The sequence below is a fragment of the Diabrotica virgifera genome, chromosome 10, assembly GCF_917563875.1.
Source record: "Diabrotica virgifera virgifera chromosome 10, PGI_DIABVI_V3a".
Lineage (NCBI taxonomy): Eukaryota > Metazoa > Arthropoda > Insecta > Coleoptera > Chrysomelidae > Diabrotica > Diabrotica virgifera.
The window spans coordinates 51,724,565-51,746,832 of NC_065452.1; the positions used below are offsets into that span (position 1 = coordinate 51,724,565).

The 22,268-nt window shown below is 33.8% G+C and overlaps 1 protein-coding gene across 1 annotated transcript; it reads left to right on the plus strand.

Annotated features, from left to right (window-relative positions):
• The first annotated feature begins 715 nt into the window (after window positions 1-715).
• On the plus strand, window positions 716-21,943 carry LOC114333189 (alpha-soluble NSF attachment protein). Its single transcript, XM_028283042.2, has 4 exons — window positions 716-916; window positions 2,413-2,609; window positions 4,204-4,600; window positions 7,947-21,943. The coding sequence occupies exons 1-4, from the start codon at window positions 828-830 to the stop codon at window positions 8,137-8,139; spliced, it is 876 nt and encodes a 291-aa protein (XP_028138843.1). The 5' UTR covers window positions 716-827; the 3' UTR covers window positions 8,140-21,943.
• The last annotated feature ends 325 nt before the right edge of the window (window positions 21,944-22,268 follow it).

Below are 22,268 nucleotides of genomic sequence, written 5' to 3' on the forward strand. Positions count from 1 at the left end.
GAATAGATGAAAAAGGAACTGGAGATTGTGTTTACCATCAAATGCATAAAATTGCAGTATCTGGGACACATTATGAAAAATCAGCACCGTTACCCCCTGCTGCAGTCCATATTGCAAGGTAAAGTCAAAGGTAAGCGCGGACCCGGTAGAAGGAAAATATCAAGGCTGCGGAATTTGAAAACATGGTTTAAGAAAACCTCAACGGAACTATTTCGAGCAGCAGCGAGCAAGGTTAGGATTGCCAATATGACTTCCAACATCCGAAACGGATAGGAACAAGAAGAAAAGGAAGAAGATACTCAGCTGAACCATTGATTAAAAACTACCCAGTGTAGGTGATATTAATCAATGGCTGAACAGAATTTACAGATACCTACACTATAAGTAGGATGCTCGTCTACAACCTCGGTTCTTGATGAGTAGATACCTACACATTTGGTTGTTTAGATTTTCGATGCAAAACAAACATTTTTGGCATGATACTTACTATAAATAACGTTATTTTTATAGTAGGTATCATGACTTTTGGTATAAAAGATAGATAAAATCGAACTTCTGTTAAAACGGAACATTAATATTCGATATTTTAGAATCCAGAAGAATTTGTGACGTCATTCTAGTGCTAGTTTGAAGATTTCACACACCCTCAGAACATGAATAAAAATACACCACAGAGTATATATTACGTCATTGGAAATATATTCACTTAGACAGAGACAGTTGACATTGACAGTGGGGACACCTATTCTGGCAATTGGAATTAATTTGTCAATATCATTTTTTGTCGTGAAATTGTGTGTTGTAGGAGAAAGTAATATTATTAAAAAATGTCGTCAAATATTCAAAAGGCCCAGCAGTTGATGGCGGATGCAGAAAAGAAAGTAACATCTCGAGGTTTCTTCGGATCTCTATTTGGGTAAGTCGGTTTGACTCGGAGATTTCCTTTGTTGCATTTTATTATGTTTTATACTTATTTACCCCAAATTGGTCCAACTCCCAGCAATATTGTAGTAATACGCATACATTAGAGTATTTTACTAACCAACTAGCATAAAAAACCTTTACTAAAACTGTAAGTTTCTTAAAAATTGTGACACTTGCCTCAAAATGTCACATTAGCAATGTAATGATTTAAATTAGCAAAAATAATATCAATTAGGGTGAGAACCTTCGCATTTAATGATTAACAAGGAAAAGAAGAGCTTAATTTCCTCTTTTAAAACATAAATTAGATGTAAGCCTTCCTATGTTGATTGAAATACCTTGTACTATTATGAACATACCATACATAAACAAAAAATGATGACTAATAACATGGAATGACAGTTTAGGTTAACTAGTACAATAATTTGTTAAATCAGCTTTCATTATAAACACAAGTACCCTTACAGTGCCTAATCGACCTACTGTGAATATGAGATATTAGCTGACATACATTAATATCGTAAAGATAGGACATGCCTTCAGATGTGCTAGTTGATACATAGTACCTAGTATAAGATATTGTTTCAAAGAATGTTGGACCTATTTTAAGCAAAGAAAAACAAATATACTCTACGTCAACCTGGAAATAGTAGATTCAGAGATCGTAAATTGAGTATTTACGATCGCCTATTACTAGTAATGCCATCAGATATATAGTGATTTCACGGAAGTCAGACAAAATATACAGTAACCGGGTATAGATAATGATGAAAGATTTGCCAATTTAGTACAAAAATTGTGATTTTATAGTAATATCTCTTGATTAGCAAATCTTTGGATCCATGGATGATTATAATACTTCAATTAATCAGTTTTCTTCACTAAATAATCATTTTGTCATTATTATATCTATTTCTTGTGATGTACAATGAATCTATGTTATATTATTCTTCTTCTGAGGGTGTCTGTCCGTTCCGAATGTTGGCCATCATTCTGGCTATGATGATTTTGTTGGTTGCTATATGGAATAGTTGTGTTGAGGTCTTTCTATACCATGCTCTCACGTTAGCAAGCTAGGATATTTTTCTTCCTGGGGCCCTTTTTCCTTCAATTTTACCTTGTAAAATGCATTGGAGTAGCTCGGATCTGCCTTGATTTCTCATTATTATCCCAAGTACTGCAGCTTACAGCCCTTCACGATGTTGACCAAATCTGTTGTTGTGTTCATCCTCCATAATACTTCTTCATTGGTGACTTTATATGTCCACGGTGTCTTTACGATCATTCTGTACAACCATAGCTCAAAAACCTGAAGTTTCAGTATAGTTTCCGACTTCAATGTCCACATTTCTACTCTGTATAGAAGCACTGAGTACACGTAACATTTAAGGAGCCTTATTTTTGTGTTTAGGGTGAGGTCATGGCTCTTGGCTCTTTAGGTTATATTATAGTAATATTTAAAGTTTTTATATTAATTGATTTTTGCAGGGGATCAAGTCGTATTGAAGATGCAGTGGAATGTTACACAAGAGCTGCAAACCTTTTTAAAATGGCCAAGAGCTGGGATGCTGCCGGTAAAGCCTTTTGTGAGGCTGCTAATTTGCATTCCAGAACTGGTGCTCGTCATGACGCTGCCACTAATTATATAGATGCTGCAAATTGTTACAAAAAAGCCGATGTATTTGGTAAGTTTTATGAAAATTATGACAAAACCAACTATGCTTATAACAACTTTTTATCTCGAGCACTAAGATGGGCAAATATTCACCCTGATCTAGATTTTTTTGCACCGAAAGCTGAATTCATTTCTGGCCTCAGGCGTATGTTTATTCGAGTAGTTGTGGAATAGATAGTCATTGTTGTGATATGTAAATCTGCTATATTTGATTGTATTATTATAACTATTTTATTATATTTTAATAATTATTGACACACATAAGTATATTGAAATATTATATTATAAACTTGTAATCATATTGGGCAGCAGCCCGTTGAAAATAAATAAATAAAAAAAATTTAACACCTTGGCTGCATTATGAGACAAATAGGCCTTGTATTACACTAACAGTAGGTTGTATTGACTGTGTTGTAACACACTGTGGCAAAAGTTCACTACAGGATATAAATATATGCCTTGTAACGCACTCAATGTAAGTTTATACTTACTTACTTCCTTAATCAGTAGACCCATTAATACCTTTTGGTGTCGGGCCATTCATTAAATCTTAATCCGTTCTCTTCTAAGGTGCAAGGAGTTGCGTCTAGCTCTTAATGAACTTTCTCCATTCTTTCCTATTGGTTTCCATATGTGTTGCTTCTTGCCAAGTTTTCCCCTTACTCTGTAGTATCTGCGAGATGTCACTATTCCATTATTTAATGGGTCTTCCTTTTCTGTTCTTTCCCACATTGGTTTTACTTCCCACACTCTTTTCACTAGTCTGTTATGGTCCATCTGGGTTAGATGTCCGAACGATGCCAATTTTTTCTCCTTAATTGAGTGGAGTATCAGTTTGATTTTGAGTCTTTCTCTTATTTCCTCATTTCTTATTCTATCTGTTCTTCTTACTCCAGTAGTTCTTCTGAGGTATTTCATCTCTGCTGCCTGAATGCTGCTCTGATGTCTTTTGTTTAAGATCCAGTTTTCTGCTCTGTATGTCAACGTAGGTCTTCTATATATTGTTTTGTATATTGTCATTTTGGTCTTTGTTGATATTTCTTTATTATTAAGGAATCCTCTATTTAGTGCTTGGAATAGTTTTCCTGTGTTTTCCATTCTGTTGTTAAGATTATCCTCGATGTCTCCTTCGTTGTTGATTACTGTTCCCAAGAATTTGTACTAATTTGTCTGCATTATTTTTTGTTGATCTACCATTACTTCTGTTTGATCTTCCATCCCTTGTTTCCTTGTTATTTTTATTATGTGAGTCTTCTCTTTGTTTACATTTAAGTTGTATTTGCTTGCTTCTATGTACCATTTCTCTAAGTTATATTGAAGTTTTTCTGCTGTTTCCACAATTAGTACTATGTAGTCTGCAAATATACACATCTCAGCGTTTATCATTTGCATTATGTTCCAACATATGCAGTATTTTTGAAACTTTTCTTACATTCTTTCACTATCTCATCTTTTACATTCATGAATAGCACTGGGCTGAGACTTCCCACTTGTCTAACTCCTTGACTTGTTTCACAAGATTCTGACTGCATGTAAGTTTATAAATATTTCTAAACGCAATGAAGGTGTTACACTGTGTTTAGAATAAAGTTTTTTGTTTTCAGAGGCTGTAAACTGCTTTATAAAAGCTATAGACATTTATACCGAAATGGGTCGCTTTACAATGGCTGCAAAACACCATCAGACTATTGCAGAAATGTATGAGACTGATGCTGTGGACATCGAAAGGGCTGTTCAACACTATGAACAGGCGGCTGATTACTTCAGAGGAGAAGAAAGCAATGCTTCCGCCAATAAGTGTCTTCTTAAAGTGGCTCAATATGCAGCCCAACTTGAAAACTATGAAAAAGCAGTGGGAATTTATCAAGAAGTGGCTTATGCAGCTCTGGAAAGCTCTCTTTTAAAATACAGTGCAAAGGAATACTTATTCAGAGCTGCCCTTTGTCACCTTTGTGTTGATGTACTCAATGCACAACATGCTATAGAAAGCTATATTTCAAGGTAAGCAATCCACCAATATTTTATATAGTTGATATTTACGGTATAATGACTATTAAGTTAGGTTTAAAAACAGTTTTAGTCTACTTAACACCAGAGGCATATAAACACATTTTACTCGTTTAAAGCATTTGGTGCTGCTGTTGCTTATACGTGTCGGATGATGACTCGATTATAAAAAGGGAAAGTAAAGTGTCCCAAAGATACCTAGATAACGTGTAGAACCCTCCATCAAGGGTTCCCATGTTACGTCATGGAAATTGTGGACTCGGATAAAGATGGGCACAACAGAATGTGCATTGGACTGCAAGAATGCAGGTCTGTGCCATTAACAGATGAAGCTAAGTTTTGTCTCTACTCTGATTTAAGAAGTGTGAGAGGATTTGGAGAGGATCTGGTCAACGAGAGAGACTCAGCCATGTATAGTGGTCTGCAAGTTATGCTGTGGCCTGGACTAATTTTTCATAATCGAATTGTTCCAGTTTTTGTAGAAGTCACTGTGAGTCAATATCAATATACTGATCGTATCTTAAAACCTTTTGCCCTTCCATGTGTCACTGCTGCAGTCACTGCTGCAGGCCTTGATTTGCGTTACATGCAGTATATTGCAAGACCACATACTGCTGCAACAGTAAGACATTGGCTTCATAATGAGGATATTATACTTTTACCGTGACTAGCACAATCTCCAGATTCTATAGAGTAGAGCGTCTAGTCTATGGTATCTGTGCATTAGAGAAGGATTGCTCCTCACCTACACAATTTTTATACTAGACAAGGTCTTCAAAATCATCTTATAGGAACGGATCCTATTATATATATAATGGATCCAAAAATAAGTGGATTAAGGTAACTTATTCAAAATAACACCATGCCGATATAATGTAGTTTACTTTCGAGGTCCAGATTTGTTGTTAAATTTTTATGTTTTATATTGAGTTTTTTGTTAATAATTTCTGTTAGTGCACTTCTTAACTTGTGTTTAATTATTTCATCATAGAGAAATCATATTATACTGAAATTAAGATGAATCATTCCTGACCTACATAATTAACTATTATAACAGTAACTCACTTTTTAAAATCCAATCAAAATTTATGTATATGAGAAACAACTTTGTGTTTCTTAGACATTTTTGTCTAAGTATAATATAAATTTTAAATATTAGTTGCATGTTATTTTTTTACTACACTAGTGGCTAAAATTCTTGAAAGTTTACAACATTTTAGTTTTCTTAGCTGCTTTCCTCTTTTTTACACAACTTACGTTATTGGCTAATCATCTATAATTTTATGGCACTGCTTCATTCTCCTACTTAATATTTGCAAATATACAAATTTGACCCATTGCTTCTTATTTCTGACCAGCATACTTGCTTCTGTCCATGTTGTCCACTTTGTCGATAGTGGGTTCTGTGATCCCATGTTTTTTGTAGTCTACCTTTCTTTTTTCTTCTTTGTGTTTTTTCCTACCAAATTTCTTTCACCTGTTTTGTATTCTTCATTCTTTGAATATGACCCCACTAACCGACTTGCCTGCTTTGTGTATATTCTAATATTGACTCAATTAAATGTAAATCTTCTCTTACTTGAGTGTTCCGTAGCCTATTTCTCATGCCTTGTCATTCTGTTAGAACCCACACCTTGCAACTAATGGTTAATACATGCCTATATATTGACTTGAACATATTAATTTTTGTTTTTCTTGTTATTTCATTCTTATTTATGAATTATTTATTGTTAATTGCATAGTATAGGTTCATCGTTTTTTTATTTCTATTATTAATAGCACATTTCCTGTCTTCCATTGTCTTCTAATTTGACTCCTTACTATTGAAAGGTTCATGCTTGTTCTAAATTTACTTCCTCTATTTTTATGTTTATCATTTCTTATTATTCATTTTCTCCTATCATCATAACTTTTGTTTTATTTTTATTCATTGCCATTCCATATCTCTTTAGTACATACTTAGTTCCACATTTTTATATTTCCTTGTAGTTTTGTAAATGTCTACTCCTCTTTGATAACCCACATGCATTTTTTTCACTTTTACGTTCTTCTTCTTCTAATGGCGCTACAACCCTTTGTGAGTATTGCCCTGCTTAACAATGTTCTTCCATACTGACCTATCGGATACTTTCCTTCGCCACTGCCTAATTTTCATGGTTTAAGATCCCCCTCCACGTTGTCTATCCATCTTTTACGTGGCATTCCTTTTGTTCTATTTCCTTGGGGCTTCCATCTCTTGATTACTTTCACAGCTTGATTATCTGGCATTCTTTCTAATTGACCGTGCCAGTTTAGTATTTGAGACTTTACAATTCTAACAATAATGCGCTCTGCATTAGTTCATACAGCTTGTGGTTCATTTTAATTCTTCACAAACCATCACTACAATCATCATCATTCACTTTGCCTTATCCCTATGCGGGGTCGGCTTCCCTAATTGCATTTTCCCACACAATTCTATCTTGGGTCATATCAATGTTAATCCCCTTTACCAACATGTCCTGCCTTATCGTCTCCCCCAGCTCTTCTTTGGTCTTCCTCTCCTACTCCTTCCAGGAATCTGCACTTCAGCTATTCTTCGTATTGGGTGATTAACGTCTCGACGGACGTTGAACATGACCAAACCATCTTAACCTATGGTCTCTCATTTTGGCATTAATTGGAGCCACACCTAGACTTCCCCTTATATACTCATTTCTAATTTTATCCATCTTTGTCACTCCACTCATCCATCTAAGCATTCTCATTTCCGCCACATGCATTCGTTGTTCCTGTTTCTTTTTCACTGCCCAACATTCAGTTCCGTACATCATAGCCGGTCTTATGGCTGTTTTATAGAATTTTCCCTTCAGCTTATTGGGATTTTTCTGTCACACAACACACCACTCGCTTCTTTCCACTTCATCCATTCAGCCCTAATTCTACTGCATGCATCTCCATCTATTTCTCCATTACTCTGTAATACCGATCCCAGGTACTTAAAACTATTGCTTTTTAATTGATGGATTCGATTTTTTTAATTCGATTGCTTTTTACAATCAGTTCACCATCCAAAGATACCATTTTATTTGTAGTAACTTCATCTTTAAATGAACACTCCAAATACTCTGTTTTTGTCCTACTAAGTTTTAAAGCTTTTTCCTTCAGAGGAATTTTTGCCATGAAACTGAATCAAAAGCCTTCTCAAGGTCTATATATGCCAGATACATGCTTTTTTCGTAGTGCTGATTTTTTCTACTATTTGTTTGATTGTAAATATATGACCATGAATAAAAAACGACAAATTTTGTAAAGCTTCCAGAATTTTGGCCACTAGTTACTAAAATTTCTTTCTTGGTAGGTATCCCGCATTTCAAGATTCCCGTGAATACAAACTTTTGAAAACCCTCATAGAAAACATCGAAGAGCAAAACGTAGATGGATATACAGAAGCCGTCAAAGATTACGATTCAATTTCTCGTCTTGATCAGTGGTATACTACAATTCTTTTACGTATTAAGAAACAAGTAAGCGAAAGCCCTGACTTACGTTAAGACGTATTTAGAAATTTCTTATTAATATTTCTTTAAGTGTTATTTAAGAGACCCATAGTTTATTTATTGTTGGATTATTATTTGAGTATGTCGGTATACATGAAGTGATTTAACCTTCATATAGCATTTTTAAATATGGAAGCGATACATTTAACATTCATTTTTTACAAAAAAAATTAGTATAGCATTTTGCAATTTATGGTTTCTAAGGATAAAGTTATCAAATGAGCAAATTCACTTAAGTTCTAACATGTTCGATAGTATAATAAGATTAACGATACTTTTAACGATATATCTGTATAAATATTCAATGAAAATACGTAAGTATTAAGCAATTACCAACTAATATTATTATTTGCTCATTTAGGTTCTCATTTTTCAATTTTTGAAATTGTTATTCTTGCTATTAGAGTAAAAAGACTTAACAATAACAGTTGGTACTACAATTGCTTACTATATTAGCAGGCAAATCTTGGTTATCACAACACCATCTTATATCAGACTTTAGAAACAGCTTGTAAAATTATATATAATGAGCACTGTTATATTGATTCTTTTAAATATTTTCTCATCATCTAAAGGTGCGAACTGACTTGAGCATTTTTCTCCGAACGAACTGAATGAGCAGAGCGTGCTGTAGCAAATTGCTCTAGTCTCTAGTCAGTACGTGTTCACGAGCAAAATTCTGCTGAACTGAATTTTCGGAGGAGTGTCGGTAATCGTTGAAAGATCAAAAGCTATCATTTGTTCTTTTGTGCTCAATAGCTACAGACATTTAGTGTATTTGGTGTGTTCCGATTGATTTATATGAGCCCTTTTCTGTAGTATGTAATCCAATCATCATAATCATTCAACTCGGATCTATCCACTGCTGGATGTAGGTCTCCCTCAGTCTGTTCCATGTATTTCTGTTTTGTGCTGTTTGCATCCAATTTTTGTCGAGCCGTTTTATGTCATCAGACCATCTTGTTGGCGGATGACCTCTACTTCGATATTCTTGTTGTCATGGTATCCAGTGTATTATTCGCTGTGTCCATTTGTTATTCGACATTCTAGCTATGTGTCCAGCCCAGTTCCACTTTAGGGTCATAATTATTTCTATAGCATCTGTCACTCCTGTTCTTCGTCTTATTTCCTTGTTTGTAATTCGATCCCTACGAGAAATGTGTAATATTGAGCGTTCCATGGCTCTTTGGGTAACACAAATTTTATTTCTTACTTTGTTGGTTATTGTTAAAGTTTCTGCACCATATGTAAGTACTGGCAACACACACTGATCAAAGACTTTCCTTTTGAGACATACATATGTGTAATCCAATACACGGGCAATATTATCATAAAATATAGAAAATGATGCATGGATATTAATAGCTGAAGTAGGATGTACCTCCAAAGAAGCAAAGAAAAAGTCATATTTATATGAATCTCCTGTCGCTATTAACCACAAAGTAACAGTTAAGCGATCTCGAAGAGATATATATTATACCTTTTCGAAATGTTTTGCAATTGTAGGACCTACTATAGTCCGTCCCATCTTGACTTTACAGTATAGGGAACAAAGGCAATGCAGTCCTTATGAGAATTTTTAGCGCGGTGATGCCGATTTTACCAAAAACATTTGTACTCGAACATTAGAGAGATTAAATTAAACATGTTTTAGAAAGATAATTTACAATTTTAAAATTCGTATGCGTTTAAGTTTATTTAATATACTATAGTTATTACGCATATGAATCCTAAAATTGTAGATTGCCTTTCTAAAACAGTGTTAATTTAATCTCTCTAATGTTCGTTTACAATTTTTTGATAAAATCGGCATTGCCGCGTTAAAAACTCTCGTAGGGACTGAATTACCTATGTTCCCCATACTGTAAAGTCAAGGTGGGACGGACTATGGACATATTAATTTTTTCAGTCTTCTGCAGACATTCGAGTGAAATCTTTAAAATGAAAAGTCTTTATACCTCGTCAACCGAGTTATTTTGTTACATCTTAAAAACAACCTCCTTATCCAATGTCTTTTTGATGTTCTTTTTATTTCTTTTTATTTGTAATAAATTGTAAACACTTCGAATAACCTAAGCAAAAGAATAAGGTTCGTTCAGAAGAAAATGCTCTAGTCCAGGCCTTCTTAAACTATGGGTCGCGACAATTTTATTTATATTTATATTATAATTATATGCGTCGCCAGAAAACTCACAATCATAAATGGGGGTAGCGAATGAAAAAAGTTTAAGAAGCCCTGCTCTAGTCAGTGCTCACCCTTATATCATTACATGCTTTGTTTTAGAATGTACTTATATTAGGCAGAATAATTATTATTTTAATAAAGACTTTTTTGTAAAAACTTAGTTTTTAAGGAGTTTTCCATTGTTCTGTTTTTTATCCCTGAGACCATTATTAGCCACATCTTACCAATAGTCTAGTCGCAACATAGGGGTCCCGTGAGAAATTCTAGCTCGCCGTGATTTGAAGGTGGTATTATGCGTTTTTTGGGTCGTTGAATCCAATGGAAGTGGTCTGGAAGCCCAAATGTGGTGCGTTTAATTGTTATTAACAGATTATGGTAAAATTATGTGTTTTTCAGGAATTATTAGAAGCCCTGTAAATAAATTGATAGTGTTAAGGTCTTCTCTGGTGTATTTTTGGTCGCTGAATCGAATGCTATTAGTCGCGATCACTCAAAATGTGTTCTTATTTTGTTAATAACAAAATAATTGTTTATTCGCCGAAAAGCTCGAAATGCGCTATCTACAGCAAGTTTGTAGTCTTTTTCATAGTATTTTTATACGCTAAATCGATTGCCACTAGTCGTGATAGCTTAAATCACGTTCCGACTTTGTCATTAATAAATTACTGCAAAAATAACGGTTTATAGTAGGTTCACTGGCGGTTTTTGCTCTAAATTTTAAAAAACCACTTGGAATGACATGAAATTTGGCATACACGTAGCTAACATGTCAAACAAAACAAGTGATATTGTGCCGATGTGTGCTTTTACCCTGGGGGTGTCTCACCCCTTTTCGGTGGTGAAAAAAGAAACCTTTAAAATAAGTCCAGATGTGGATAAACTGATTAATTCTAAACAACTTTTGTTCTATACAGTTTTTTCACTAGTCAATACTTTTCGAGTTATTTGATTTTTTTGTTGAAAAATGAACATATTCACTCGCAAATAACTCGAAAAGTATTGACTTGTCAAAAAACTGTATAGAACAAAAGTTGCTTAGAATTAATAATTTATCTTATTCAGGACTTATTTCAAAGGTTTCTGTTTTCACCCCCGAAACGGGCTGAAAGTCACCCCCAGGGTAAAAGCACACATGGGCACAATATCACTTGTCTTGTTTGACATGTTAGCTACGTGCATGCCAAATTTCATGTCATTCCAAGTGGTTTTTTAAAAGTCAGAGCAAAAACCGTGAGTAAACGTACTATAAACCGTTATTTTTGCAATAATTTATTAATAATAAAGTCGGAACGTGGTTTAAGCTATCACGACTAGTGACAATCGATTTAGCGTATAAATATACTATAGGTTTGTTCCAACCAGAGTCGGAAACAAGTTGCGGACGTCAGGATTCTGTGCAATAACATAAAACCGAATGCTTTTAGGTTATTGCGCAGAATCCTGACGTCCGCAACTTGTTTCCGACTCTGGTTGGAACAAACCTTATGAAAAAGACTACAAACTTGCTGTAGATAACGCATTTCGAGCTTTTCGGCGAATAAACAATTATTTTGTTATTAACAAAATAAGAACACATTTTGAGTAACCGCGACTAGTTGCATTCGATTCAGCGACCAAAAATACACCAGAGAAGACCTTAACACTATCAATTTATTTACAGGGCTTCTAATAATTCCTGAAAAACACCTAATTTTACCATAATTTGTTAATAACAATTAAACGCACCACTATTAACATCAGATATGCAGACGACACCGCGATCATGGCTGAAAATATCGAAGATCTTCAATTCCTTATTGATCGAGTCACTAGAGAATGCTCCAATAACGGACTTAACATAAATGCAACAAAGACAAAGTTACTTGTGGTTAGTAAACAAGACGTCGGCCCTATGCAACTAATTGTCAGTGATGAATCAATAACAAAAGTTAACCATTTTAAATACCTAGGATGTTGGATAAACGAGACACTAAATCCGGATGAAGAAATTAAAACTCATATAGAAATTGCAAGAGGAGCATTTATGAAACTTAGATCTATTCTGAGCAACTCTCAGCTGAACTTACAACTAAGAATCAAGTTCCTAAAATGTTATGTGTATCCTGTATTACTATATGGATGTGAAACCTGGATCATGAAGGTTAACATGATAAACAAATTAGAAGCCTTTGAGATGTGGTCGTATCGTAGAATGCTCAGAATATCTTGGGTTCAACGCATTTCAAACAGAGTAGGTCAAGGCGAAGGTGACTTAATGAAGATGATAAAAAAGAGAAAACTTGAATATCTGGGGCATATAATGAGAGGTAGCAGATACAGGATGCTGCAGTTAATACTCAATGGAAAGATCGACGGAAAAAGGGGAATTGGTCGAAAGAAATATTCATGGCTCCGAAACCTTCGTCAATGGACTGGCTTATCAGCAGATCAATTGTTACATGCCGCACAAGATCGAGAACGATATCAGCAAATTGTTATGGAAGCTACCCACGCCTAAAAATTTGGGCACGGTACTTAAAGAAGAAGAAGCACTACATTTGGGCTTCCAGACCACTTCCATTGGATTCAGCGACCCAAAAAACCTATAATACCACCATCAAATCGCGGCGAGCTAAAAGTGCCCACGGGGACGGGACCCTCTATGTTGCGACTAGACTACAACCTTACACATTCGACTACGGTGGTATTAATTTAAAGATTGCTGCAGGTATATTCTTTTTTGCTACATCAATTTCTTTTTGATGATTTTTCAGTAAAATTTTTTAACTATGAGCCCACTTTGCATTTATTTGCAATCTCTTCCGTCCCTATCTCCTTTTTGGTACAATTTAGGATATCCTTGAATACCATTATTCTGTTTTCCTATTCATACAATTTAAGAGGGTCATAAGAAAGTTGCAATACAGGGAAAGGGTCAAGAATGTGCAAAAATATTGTTAGATCGAGAAATATAGAAGCACATTGGAAAGGTCACTTTTTTTGTTTTGTTTTTCTTATTTTTAATATCATTTTCGCAATCACGCAATTAATTTCCACATCCAAGATTTTTAGAAATGTGTTATTTGGTTTCCTAAGTCCTTTATTTGTTTTTATTATTTATTTTTATTATTTTTGTTTTAATTGATTTAATATTTCGACTTATAGGAGATTTAATATTTCGTCAATTAGGTGTTGACTTCACCAGTAGTGCGATGGTGCAGTCATTAACACACTTACTGCCACCTATTTATTAGTTAATCACTATTGGTGCCACATATACAGGGTAGCGAAAAAGTATGGCAACACGGTAATATCCCGGAAACCGCTAGAACGATTTTTATAGATTTTGGTGGGTAAGGGTCTTCTAATGCGGCCGATATTATAGTGGTAATTACATTGTTGTCAAATCTTCCGTTTTTCTGGAAATCTAATCTGTCTAAAAACAAGGAAATCCTTGAAATGCAAAAGGAAATGAATGAAGCACATTCAAGGAAGATCGCGGCTCAGCAACAAGATCTAGAAACTATTAAAATTACCGACAAGTTTATAGAATCGTTGCAACAACAAATAGCAACGTTACAACAAGAGCAGGAACAAGATAAAGTAACAAAGGAAGAAAATTATAGACTTCAGTTATTGGTCAACGAGCTGGAAAGGAAGGCTGGTCAAGTTGTCGACTTGAACAATACAAATCTAATGTTAAGAAAGGAAAATTTCCGGCTTAAAAATGAAAAGAGACAACTCAAAACAGTATCCAGGATTTGAGAGGTATGTTTTTTATTCTATTTATTTGTTGAGTATAGAGTGAGTTTTATGTATGGAAACCCTCAATTCTCTCGGAAAGGGCTTGCACGATTTTTATAGGTTTTGGTGGAAAAGGGTTTACTAATGCGGCCGATATTATAGTGTTAATTACATTGTGGTCAAACTTTCTTATTTTAAATGGAACACCCTATATATTTTTTGCGTTTTTTAAGTCCTTAAGAAGTACTGATTCTTTTTCATGTAAGTAAGTAAGTAAGGTATGCTTTATTGTCATAAAATTTTACCAATTTGTGGACAAAGCTTATACAAAATAAAAAAATACAATAAAAAACTACAGACAAAACAGAAACAGACACCAAGTAAATGGCATGAGGTATACTACTTAATATAATTTTACAGTTATTAAGTACAAATTAAAAATTTTGCAAACAATATGTATACAACGTCAGAGCAAAAAGAAGGCGAACAAGAAAAAGGGAAAGTAAATCAAAAGTTCTATGCCGCTGCAAATATGTACAAAAGTACTCGAAAGTAATAATCCTGCAAGTCAATTTGCTGAATTCAAATCGTTTATAAAAAAGTCATTCACTGTATAAAAAGCTCTCTCTAGCAAATAAGCTTTCAAGGCCTTGCGAAAAGCGGGAAATGCTGTAATAGATTTGATGTTAGATGGCAGGTGATTGTGCATTTTTCTCGAATTGTATAGTATAGAGCACTTAACCAGCTCAGACCGTGGGGTTGGCAGATAAAGACTATGCTCCACGTTTCTAAGGGGATAGTTGTGAGTGGGTCTCTCTGGACCTTCTGATGCATGTTTGCGGATTAAACAAACGGATTCAAAAACAAACAAAGAAGGAAGAGTTAATATTTTAAATTTTTTAAAGAATTCTTGGCAATGAACTCTGCTATTGAGTCTCAGGGAGTAACGAAGAGCTCTCTTTTGTAGTTTAAAAATACGCTCAAATTGAGTCGCACAACACGTACCCCAGAATGGAAGGGCGTACCGAAGATGAGACTCAAAAAGGGCATAATAAACGGTCCTAGATGTTGACAAATGTTATATTCTCTATACATAAATGCCATAATTTCAGAGATATTGCTACATTCATTAAAAAAAATTTAAACAAATTATAAAAATCAATTTTTTCGGCCCGGGTAGACATTATTTTAGGTTCTTTGAATCATTGGCAACAGAAAAGTTCTTTCCGTAATTTTCGTTTCTGAGTTATAGACAATTTAAAACTAAAAAAAAAATCGGAAAATGGCGATTTTCTTGGTTCAAAATCACAAGTAAAAAATATTATTTTTGAAACTACGAAGTACCTAAATTCAAGTTCAAACCTTATTGTATCAGCTACCGATAAGTGATTTGGTCTTATTTCATTTTAAAACATTATTTTTTAGTTGTTAATGCCCGTCCTCTCAGATGCGCTTCATTAACAATTAAAAAAACAATAGTTTAGAATAAAACGTGCCAAAAATTCTTATAGGGAGCAGATAGAAGGTTTGAGCTTGAATTTAGGTACTTCGTAATTTTAATAATTATTTTTTTACTTGTGTTTTTGAACCTTAAAAATCGTCATTATTTCGATATTTTTCAGTTTTAAATTATTTATAACTCGGAAATCATTAACTTTAGAAGAAAATTACAAAAGACCTTTTTTATTCCCAATGATCCAAAGAACCTAAAATAATGTCTACCCTGGCCGAAAAAATGTATTTTTCTAATTTGTTTAATTTTTTTTTACAAATGTAGCAATAACTCCGAAATTATGGCATTTAGGCATAGGGAATATAACATGAAAAATAATCAGTATTTCTTAAGGACTTTAAAACGTAAAAAATATACAGGGTGTTCCACTTAAAATAAGAAAGTTCATTAGATTTCCAGAAAAACGGAAGCTTTGACAACAATGTAATTACCATTATAATATCGGCCGCATTAGAAAACCCTTACCCACCAAAATCTATAAAAATCGTTTTAGCGGTTTCCGAGGAATTACCATGTTGCCATAGTTTTTCGCTACCCTCTATATATTCAGTAACATTAGTAGGGAGCCAATACGAAATTTGAAATCCTGTCTGTGTAGAGTTTAGGTGGGCGTACTACTGACGACAGCGTTTCTCATCGGCCATGGTTCGTTCCGGGGGCTGTAATTATTGGTAGAGCTCACTGGCAAAAAAACCTATTTATTTCCACAATTTGTGAACGTCAGAAGGCGACAGTGGCACCCTACTCACGCACGCAAGACGCCTTTTGGCGACAGGTGGCAGCGAATGGGTTAATAGAATCATTTTATTTTGAAACGAGATCCCTAAAACACGCAAACACTATTGTACATATCATACAATACCATCAAGATGCAGTATGTATGGAATATATTATAAATGTAGACTTCAGTTAAGTCAGCCGAATGAGTCAAATGATACTCAGTAAAAACTCCCGAAGTAGGTGAACTTTGGTTTTCAGGGAAATAATGTGTTTATGTAAAAAATCAACCGGTGATAACATGTGTCCTTGTCGGATACCTTTCTTGATTTGTATACTTTGATTTTGTATCTTTGTGTACCTAATCTTACGGTCATGGGTGCATTATTGTATATATGTTTCCGATCAGTTTGGACTACCGATAATCTATAAGGTTTTCATTGCGTTGTTAATTTCTATAGTATCTAATGCTTTCAAAAAGTCTAACCAGTGGTTAGTTGTATTTGAAGGATCTTAGATATTTCATTATCCAGAAATATTCAATATAATAATACTATACTGGAACATTAACAGAAAATATTACTAATAAAATTCCGACAAAAAATCTTTCTTGCATTTTTTTCATAGGAGGAGCCGTTTTTATACAAAAAAACATAACATCTTAATGCTTACAAAGTATTCGAGGTAGTTTCCATAATATATGTATAGAAACTTAGTTCAAATACTTTGTAAACGTTAAGATGTTTTATTTTTTGCATAAAAACGGTGCCGCATATGAAAAAAAGGCAAGAAAGATTTTTTGTCGTAAATTTAACGAGCAATTGAAAAATGATTTTTAATTTGACATCTCAGTGGCGTACTATTTTTTCTTAAAACGCGACTAGTCGCATTCGATTCAGCGACCAAAAATACACCAGAGAAGACCTTAACGCTATCAATTTATTTACAGGGCTTCTAATAATTCCTGAAAAACACCTAATTTTACCATAATTTGTTAATAACAATTAAACGCACCATATTTGGGCTTCCAGACCACTTCCATTGGATTCAGCGACCCAAAAAACCTATAATACCACCATCAAATCGCGGCGACCTAAAAGTGTCCATGGGACCCCCTATGTTGCGACTAGACTATCAGCAATGTTGCCGATTTTATCGTTTCCTTCAGTCGCGTATCTCGAATCGAAAACTAAACGTATGGTATCAAAATGTGTCCCTTGAAAACCAAAGTTGCACGCATTTCGCGATTTTTTACAGTGCCAATATCATATGACGTGTGTATATACCAATAACGACAAAAAACATTGGCCAGACTTGTTCACCATAATAATGTAATTACATTTGCCTATATATCTTGTAAGTTCTTTGTATATATATATTTGAGTAATGCTAGGTGTGGCTTCCATAGTTATATATTTATAACCTTCCGCCAGTAAAGATACAATTGTCTAGTACATATGTTTTTGAATATTGTGTTACGTATTTAGTTGATTTATGAATTATGTGTTATAAAACTTGATCATTACTTGAATCTAACTATTAGTAGTATTGACTTTGTTTTTATACTGTTACGATATTTATTAATAAACACGGGTTCGTCAACCACTATTTTTATTTCGATAGCAATATTCCTATTATACTTAAAACTGATCAAATATGCTCAAAAATATCGCCCACCCGGAAGAAAAGTGACACAACTCCAAAAATGCATAAATCTTGTTAAATTTACCCCAAAGATGATGGCGGTACTGTCATTATTAATTTGGCGGTAAAATGAATATTTTTATTCCGGAACAATGACACTTTTTAGGTTATGACGTTCGACGTAAACGTATCGTTTTTTGTCACGAAACCCTTTGTATTTCGAGAAGTGTTCTAGATATTTGTCGTTAATGTTTAAAAAAGTGACCAATGGTTTAAAATTAAAGTGACATAACTCAAAATGTTATCTTTTTTTGTTAAATGAGATATCATAGATTTTTTGGTTTTGTTTCTTACACAATTAGAAAAATTTACTTATCTATATTCTTCGTTTTTAATTTATAAATTTTAGCAGTTGCCATTGAAAACTTGCAGTTCTAATTAAGATCTAAAATATCCATTTTTGTGTCTCATGAAAAAGTTATTTTTTGAATTGCGACAATTTTCTTCCGGATGAGCGATATAATGATAAAAATGTTAGCGCAAAACTATAATTATATCACTCTTTAACTGTTATTCTAAGTCTACTTTACACTAGTACTTTATTATGTAGTCGAATTCAGGTACTGACTGTTTTAACACCAAAAATGTAGTATAGTCGACCATTTTCTTCTTTTGCAAACACTTCGAATCTATCATTTCAGTCGACATCATTAGCTGTCGCAAGAATGTTACGATTGAGCGAAGAGACAGTCTTAAAAAGTCTTTAAATGACAAAAATTTCAAGCTAAACAGGTGGAAAGGACTTATTTGCTATATTACTTTGCTGTCTGATCATCTTGCCAAAGACCACTCACTTGAGTAGTGTACTCGACCGATGAGCGAACGAATAGCAAATTCTACAAAATTGTTAGCCTAGGGCCAACTAGGCTTTATACATAATCATTTTTTTATTTCTGCGACACCTTCTAGCTTCATAGTTATCCTGCTCGTATCAATTAAGGTCGACAAGTTTTATTTTATCTTAAAGATAAATATTATATCCATTTTTTGAACGTATGCGCATCTCTGTCTTTTTCAGATCCATCTTTTCTACACACACCCAAACTTATATAGAATCATCTGATATTTCTTACCATTTCGTGCGAATTTAGAAAAACGAACACACGAAGTCAAACAATATTTATTTTAAAGCAGTTTAATAACAAATACATAACAATTAAATAAAACAATAAACTATTTAACAAACAAATTGAAAGTAGTTGTTTAAAAGTCAATAGTGTACAAAATTTCAATGTAAAACGAATATTATTTAAATTGTTTTTATTTTTTTTGTATTTTGTGGTAGTCAGTGTTATCACCTCTAGTCCTTATGCAAGCTTCAGTTTGCGCGGGCACGCTCCTAATCAAATTGTCAACATTTTGCTGTGGTAGGTTGCTCCATCCTTTAAGAGCAGCTTTTACTAGCCGTGCTGTGTTTTGTGGATTATCCCGGCGAGCTCTAATTTTTCTTTTAAGCATATCCCACAAATACTCTATAGGATTAAGCTCCGGTGAGCAAGCAGGCCACTCCAAACAAGGGATACCTTCTGCTTCAATAATGTCTGTAGTCACTCTATTGGTATGTAGAGGTCCATTATTATGCAATAAAATTAAATTTTCTCCTGTTGCACCTCTCCAGAGCCTGATTACAGGTTATCAACATACCTGTGAGCAGTTAAAGTTGATTGGATGAAAATTAAAGGAGTTTTTTTACGGATCACAATTCCTCTCCAGAACATTACACTTCCCATTTTATATTTGTGAACAGATCTGACAGTTTTCGTGCTTGCTCGTCTTCCTCGACTTCTAAGTACATGATTTCGTTCCAGTTTTGGTGGTGAAGACACCAATTTAGCCGATCAGTCTTGTGCTGCCTGGATAACTCGAGAACCCATAACTGTCTCCTGCTGTATACTTCTTGACACGAACTCTTCTTCTTATCGTTTCAACTGAAACAGTTACATCTGTAGCTTCCAAAAGCTGCCTTTGGAGCTGTAGGTGAGAAATGGTTGGGTGTCTTCCAGCTGATTGGACAATTAAAGGACTTTCCCTTGCTTTATTTTTGAGCTTTCCTAGTTCCTGTTACCTAGCATAGGTTTTGGACAGAACGCCCTGTATTACGTCTAGTATTTGTTTATTTTCAATAAAAACCTTTATTCTTCGCAACAATAACAAGTTTTTTCAAAGGAAATAAATATTAATTTAATACATGGTGATTCCATGTAAGTTTAGGTATGTGTAGACTCCATCTTCTTTCTTTCTTGTATTTCTGTGTTGGGCAATATATTATATTATCTACTTCTCTCATCTTTTGCTAAGTGATATGACCTGTAAATTTTCATTTTAGTTTTACTACTTCTCTTCATTTTTTTTTTCGGTCTTTTGTTCCGACATCATCGAAGAACTGATTTGAAGATCTGTTTCCATGTCTGAATTTATTTCATTCTAGTCATTCATATATTTTTATTCTATTATTTCTATATCCAACAATATTTATTCTTTGTGAGACGCATTGTATACAACGCGCCAAAAAGTAACGCATAAATTCAATTCTTCGTAAACCGACGACTTTGAGGAAAAATCCCGAAACAGGTCGATTTTTATTTTTAAATTACGATTTTTTGGGCGTATATATCATACTAATGACGTCATCAATCTAGGCGTGGTAATCAATGATTTTTTAAAATGAGAATAGGGGTCATGTGATAGCTCATTTGAAAGGGTATTCAATTCTCTATTCACTAATATAAACATTAGCCTAATTATTTATACAGGGTGTCAAATTATTGACACAAAAAGATGAATGTATGCAATTTATTTAATTCTAAATACAGTTTACTGCTGTCAGAAAACAGAAGAAAAAAATTATTTGAAAAATAAACATTAATTTTCGCTTAAACGAAATGTTCAAACTGACAACGAGGCACGTGGTTGGCAGCTTTAACATTGAATTTAAGTGAAAAACAATATTTATTTGTTAAATAAACATTTTTTCCTATTTTCTGACAACAGTAAAACGTATTTTGAATTATATAAATTACTTATATTCTTCTTTTTGTCTCAATTAATTTAATTTAAAAAAAATTTTTTTAACACCCTGTATAAATAATTATGTTAGTGTTTATATTATTGAATATATAATTGAATACCCTTTCAAATGAGCTATTGCATGACCCCTATTGTAATTTAAAAAAATCATCGATTACGTCATCACGCCCAGATGGATGACGTCACTAGTATGATATATATGCTAGAAAATCTAAATTTAAAAATAAAAATCGACCTGTTTCGGGTTTTTTTCTTAAAGGAGCCGGTTTACGAAATAATGAATTTATGCGTTACTTTATGGACGCACTGTGTAATACTGTACTTACTTGATATACTCATTCAGGTCACTATGTCTTGTATTGAAAGTAATGAACAAGTACCCTGAACATAATCGTCTTCTACCACTTTCTAATTCAAGAACTTATAAGCAATTATTAAATAATGAAGGAACTTGCAATCTACATGTAGCATAGCATTAAACCACTTATATTATTTTAAAAGTATAAGACAACGATGTAATTTGCTTCAGTACTTTGATAACTTTAGGGCAAAAGCTTTTTATACATATATTTTAACTATATTATATTTTAGATTTTGAAGTATATTAGAATAACTACGAAATGTGAAAATAGCCCCGATTTGTATGTGCATACGAACGTAGATTACGTACAGTACATAGGATATGCACAGATCCCAGCACGAACCAAGGCCGGTGACAAACGCTGTCGTCGGTCGTACACCCACCTAGACTTGACGCAGACAGGATTTCTTTCACCGGCCATGGTTCGGTCGGGGAGCTGTAATGTAATGTAAACGTTGTACAAGAAAAGAAAAATTTCAAAATTCCTACTTTGTGATAATTGACATTTTATGCTTGATTTATGTTTGTTTTTTGTTTTGATTTAATAAACATATATTTTTTTACCTTATATTTTGTTTTTCTTTTTATTTACACTATTTATTTTATAAAACGTAAATACAGGGTGTTTGGTAAAGAATGGTCCATAGCTTAACATCAGATTCCTGAGATTAAAATAGGTCGATTTAAGCTAACTTATCTTAGTACAAAAGTTGATAATAACCGATATACAGGGTGTCAAAGTTAAACTTTTATTTTATTTACTCTTGAACATTTCCTGACAGGCATGGGATAACAATACGAAATTTGGTAAGCGGGGGTTTTTTGAGACGAGTAATCTAAATTCGACACCAAAAATGATGTATTACCCAGAGGGCACCACAGACGTATTTCAG

Excerpts from the sequence above, each read along its gene's own strand:
- LOC114333189 (XM_028283042.2), top strand. The coding sequence starts at position 828 with ATGTCGTCAAATATTCAAAAGGCCCAGCAGTTGATGGCGGATGCAGAA. Across the intron at positions 2,610-4,203 it reads CAAAAAAGCCGATGTATTTG|AGGCTGTAAACTGCTTTATA; the intron begins GTAAGTTTTATG and ends TTTTGTTTTCAG. Across the intron at positions 4,601-7,946 it reads ATAGAAAGCTATATTTCAAG|GTATCCCGCATTTCAAGATT; the intron begins GTAAGCAATCCA and ends CTTTCTTGGTAG.